This window comes from Rhinopithecus bieti, unplaced genomic scaffold, assembly GCF_001698545.2.
Source record: "Rhinopithecus bieti isolate Rb0 unplaced genomic scaffold, ASM169854v2 scaffold_23276, whole genome shotgun sequence".
Taxonomy (NCBI): Eukaryota; Metazoa; Chordata; class Mammalia; order Primates; family Cercopithecidae; genus Rhinopithecus; species Rhinopithecus bieti.
Genome location: NW_016810868.1, coordinates 1,083,208 through 1,088,233, shown reverse-complemented (window position 1 = coordinate 1,088,233; position 5,026 = coordinate 1,083,208). Strand labels below are relative to the sequence as shown.

Sequence of the window (5,026 nt, the reverse complement as noted above, 5' to 3'; positions counted from 1 at the left end):
CCGTGTGTCTGCTGTGTCTATAGGGGTCTCCGTGACGGGAAAGTCCGGGTGGATGTTGTGGAGAAGCTATTCTTCGGGTCATGTCTCAGAATTCAGTTTGCTGAGACTGGACTCCAGCTGTCCCCTGCTGGGGGGGCAGGGAGAGGCCATGGGGAAGCTCCGTGTCCCTGGCCCCGTGGGGCAGATGCCTGGCGGGAGGTGTCCTTGCTCCTGTGTCTCACACGGCCGGCTTTCCTGCAGGGCTGGCACTGAGGCGCACGGCTAAGGGATACATGGGCCCTTGGCTCAGGCAGCTCTCAGCGGGCTGGCATAGCTGTGGCCCCGAGCCCTGGGCTGTGGTGGCAGAGTCATCCTCATCATCACTCTACTGCTGTCCCTATCCCAGGGCTGACCCTGGGCCTTGGCTGGGTGCCCCCGACTGTGAACCAGGTGACCTCCTAGGGCCGCACACCTCCACTCTCCCCTGTGAAAAATCTGTCAGCTTCACTTCGGAAGACTTCCCTTCCCTGGGAAGCCAGAGCTGGTGGCAGCACAGGGCAGGGCTACCTGGACCCAGCCCAGGATTGCTGGCCTTGTGCCCCCCTGTGGAGGTCTGGGCCCAGAGTGTGGGCCTCGGCTCTGTCCCCACAACCCCCAACATCCCACAGCAGCCACCTGTGTCCTCCTGGGGACAGTGGGCGTCCTGGGGCTTCCTCTGCTGCCTCACTGGGCCCTGACCCTGCACTCCTTCCTCTGTGCCTGGAAAGGTGAGAACAGCAGCTGCGATGCGGCCCTGGTGCCTGCGCCTTGTCACGGGGGGCCCAGCGCTGCCCCAGACTGCCCCTTGTCACGGTGAGACCAGGGCTGCCCCTTGTCACGGGGGGCCCAGCACCACCCTAGCCTGCCCCTTGTCACGGTGGGCCCAGTGCTGCCCTCCTGGACCAGGTCTCCCATGGCCGGCTGAACGGGCAGGACTAGGGCAGCGGATGGGGCCTGAACAGCCGGAAAAGCTGCACCTTTTGCATCTCACCTGGACCTCTGAGACTAATGTGCTGGGGGCGTGGCCCCAGAGGGGAGGGGACAGCAACTGCCTGCCCCTTGGGGGCCAAAAGCACTCTCCAGTGGCCTCCCCTGGAGGGGTCGCTGTGTACAGAGGATGTCAGGGAAGGAGTCACCTTGGAGGTGTGGCTGCCGCCTCTGTCTGCTGCAGCTCAGCAGAGTGGGGCTTCCTTGGGGGGCAGTGCCCACCCTGGCCTGTGCGGGGTGCACTGCGTCCCCTGCCCTGTCTCTGAGGGTCCCACTCCCCCAGCCTGCATGTGGGCCTCACAGAGAGGAAGGGGACATACGTGGCCAGTCTTCCAGGCATTTATTCAGCTCCTTCCCTATGCCTCCAGCTGCTTCTTGAGTGAAGCCCACACGCTGGGCCGGCCACAGTGGGCTGAGCTTCGGGGACCCAGAAGGTGCAAACACAGGGCAGGGCTAGGGCAGCCTCCTCCTCCCTCCATTCACTCCATGAGGAGCCTTGAGACCCTTCCAGTCCTGTGCTCAGAGGCTGAGTCCGGACGCCCCACGCAGAGCTGGCTGCTGCTCACGCCTGGCTGCCTTTACCCACTCGCCGATGATGGTGGCCTCCAGCTTTCGTGCCTCAACCACAGAAACAGGATCTTCGGGGTGGGAGGCTCTGGGGAGGGGGCACGGATGGGGCCCATCAGCCCCAGCCCTCGGTGGGCCTGTCCCGCCCAACCCGCAACCACCGCCGGGCCACCTCCCTCCACACCTGAGGTCGAGGTGGTGCGCGCCCCCCTGGATGGTGATGGCAATGACTGATGCACTCAGGTTCCTCCGAATCTGTGGCCAGCGGAAAGAATTCCATCAGGTGAAGGGATAAGGCCACTGCCCAGCCTCCGTGGGCCCATTGGAGAGGAGACGTGAGAGGGCGAGGCCGAGAGTCAGTGTCAGTCAAGCAACCAGAGAGAGAACCAGCCAGAGACGGAGGCAGGAAGTGACGAGATGGGGCAAATCCGGGTAAGACAGGAGTGGGGTAGGGGCCGGGCGAGGGGCCTGTGATCCCAGCACTCCGGGAGGCTGAGCGGGGAGATGGCTTGAGCCCAAGAGTTCCAGAACAGCCTGGGCAATACGGTGAGACTGTGTCTCTACAAAAAAACGTTTTTTTAAATTAGCTGGGCATGGTGGTGAGCGCCTGTAGCCTCAGTTACTGGGAGGCTTGAGCCTCAGAGGTTGAGGCTGCGGTGAGCCCTGATCTCGCCACTGCACTCCAGCCTGGGCGACAGAGCAAGACCCTGTCTCAAAAAAACCCAAACAACCTAACAGGGTCACAGGGCCCAGGCCAGGACTCACCCCGCCCCCTGCCCAGGGGTCCAGGTTCCCGTTGGAGAAGATGATGTTGCTGGCGGCTCTGAGATCTGCAAGGGGCAGAGAAAGTGGTGATGTGGGCCCCTCGTGGGGGCTATGAGCCGTGGGCAGGGGGTACAGAACTCAGGGCAGAGAGCAGGACGCTGCCCCGCCCCTGCCCCAGCCTTACCGCCCCCCCAGAAGCTGGTCAGCAGCCAGTCGGGCCGGGGCCACACGCCCCAGGTGTCCAGGCAGTACTGCTGGCGGCGCTCATCCGTGAAGGGCAGGTCGGGGAACATATCGGTCACATTGTTGCTGGCGAAGGTCAGGTTGATCTCGGTGCAGGCCTGCAGGTGCCCCAGCCTGAGTCAGGCCAGCCCACACCTGCCCATGCCCCAAGTGGTTCCAGGCCACCCACAACCCCACACCTGGTAGTCCCAGGCCCTGGCATTGGGGCCGGTGCCGCAGCCGGTGGGGTCAGCACAGCTGCGGTAGAGCCGGTAGATGTCGTAGCAGTGCTCGGAGCCCGAGGCGTTGTAGACCAGCCCTGGGGAGGAGAGGCGCTGGGGCCCAGCAGCCACACACAGACACACCGCGGGCTCCAGCCACCAACTTGTACCCTCTCGGAAGGATCCTGCAGGGGGTCTGGGGCTCTGGGATCTGTGTCCCAGTGAGAAAGGCCCTCCAAGGCTGCCCACTGACCTCCAAGGCTACTTGCTTGGAGGTCAGTGGGGTCTGTGCTGCCAGCCCTGGGCCTGACTGTTGAGGGCCCTCCCACTCCCCACTGGGCAGGGTGGGGCCTGCTGCCCTCTGTTGCCCTCTGTGCCTGGGGACTCCAGGGTGCCCTTGATCAGCACCTACCAAGCTGGACCTGGCTACAGCCAGTGCTGGGAGAGTCCCCAAGGATGGCCACTGCCTCCTTCAGGGCTTCTGGGAAGGTCGTGCTGTCCACCCCACCACAGCCCTGGGGCAGGAGGCAGAGCCCCTGGCCGGGCTACAGATCCTCACCCCACCCGGCCTCAGGACCCAAGCCAAGCCTGGGGTCTCCACACTTGCCCATCTGGGGCCAGGGGAAGGGCACCTGCCAGCGCTCGCAGCCCCGTGATCCTCTGGGCCTCACTCAGCAGCCGGTCACAGCCCACCTGGGGTGCAGGGGCAGCAGCGACTCAGCAGGGTCCCCTCCACCAGCTCCACCCCCCTGGCTCCCAGGATGAGGGTCAGGCCGCTGGCCACCAGCCTCGGGACGCTCCAGCCGGCCTCTCCCTGTGCTCCGGGAGGAGGCACCTCACCTTGACAGGGTTGGCGGGGAGGGGACCCAGGAAGTCGGTGGGGTAGGGGTAGTCCATCATGGCCAGCACGGTGAAGGCATTCCGGGCGAACATGAAGAGCTGGGTCAGGTCCTTCTCGTCTGACAGCGGCTGGCAGGTGCCAAACTCCCAGCGGACCGTGTCGTAGGCTGCATGGAAGGGGCAGAGACTCAAGCCTTGGACACAGCAGGCGCTGGGGCGGGTCAGGCAGTCGGGGGCGGTGGGGGGGCCTCACCTCCCTGCAGGAACAAGTCCTTGATCTGTCGGAACGCTTCCCGCACACCCTGGGTGCATTTGGGACTCTGGCCCTCAAAGTCCTGGGGGAAAGAGATCGTGCTCACTGCAGCCGCTGTCCCTTAGGGGGCCTGGAGGACCCCAAGCCTCACTCACCGCCGTGACGTCCCGGAAGAACTGGTTGGAGTCGCCGAGGCCTGCCACAGCTAGAATGGGCGCGCTGGCTGCCAGTGCCCCCGCCACCAGGTGGGGGTACTTCATCCTCAGGTAGGCGCTGAGCATCCCCCCATAACTGAGCGAGGGACACAAGGTTAGGGCTGCTGCCCCCAACACCCCATTTCAATCTCTTTCCCTTCTCAGGGGCCCACAGGTGCCACAAGGAGGACGACACTTCTGAGACCCACAAATTCTGACCCTGGGCCTGGTGCGGGTGCAACCCTCACTGGGAAAGGCCGCTAGTGTGGCCAGCACATCCCAGCTGAGCAGGTGGCTGGGAGGACAGGCTGGGAGGGCTTCCTGGAGGAAGCAACACTAAGCCTGAAACCCCTGCCTAAGGCCTTAGGAAAAGGCAGCGGTGGGAGTCAGAGGGGAGAGACGGGGCCAGCGCGCAGCCACCTCTGCAAACAGTGGGGAGAAGGGCTGGGGTCGCTGGGTCGGGGCAGGGGAGGGAGGGGGTGCGGAGACCGGGGGTGGCGCCCACCTTCCACCGAAGGCGATGGCGGGGGCGTCCTGGGCCCCGAGGTCGCGCCGTAGCGCGCGGAGCAGCTCTGCGAAGTCGGCCAGGGCCTGCTCCACCGTCAGCAGCTCCGTGTGCCCGCGCTGCGTGGACCGCTCACCGAATGGCAGCGACTTCCCATAGTAGCGCTAGGGGGAACCTGCCATGGAGTCCGGCCCCGCGACCCCGCCCGGCACCCACGTGTCCGCGACCCCGCCCGGCACCCACGTGTCCGCGACCCCCACCCGCGACCCCGCCCGGCACCCACGTGCTCCGCGAAGACCAGTAGAGCCCCCTGCTCGGCCGCCAGCTCCGCGATGAAGCCCGAGTTGTTGGCGAAGGCCCACACATCCCCCTCGTTCCCGGTGTAGAAGAAGATGGGCCCCACGCCCCGGATCCAGAACCTGTCTGTGGGGAGGGCGGGTGAGGCGGGGGTGCC

General features: G+C 65.5%; 1 protein-coding gene across 1 annotated transcript; it reads right to left on the bottom strand.

Moving 5' to 3' along the window:
* Nucleotides 1-1,330: 1,330 nt before the first annotated feature.
* LOC108542890 (dipeptidyl peptidase 2) lies at nt 1,331-5,020 on the bottom strand. Its single transcript, XM_017893093.1, is given in 13 exon segments — nt 1,331-1,660; nt 1,757-1,827; nt 2,338-2,402; nt 2,522-2,678; nt 2,760-2,994; nt 2,996-3,156; nt 3,158-3,315; nt 3,353-3,473; nt 3,621-3,787; nt 3,874-3,955; nt 4,029-4,164; nt 4,573-4,736; nt 4,856-5,020. Coding segments are annotated over 11 exon segments (1,479 nt in total). The 5' UTR covers nt 4,155-4,164; nt 4,573-4,736; nt 4,856-5,020; the 3' UTR covers nt 1,331-1,524.
* Between the last annotated feature and the right edge of the window lie 6 nt (nt 5,021-5,026).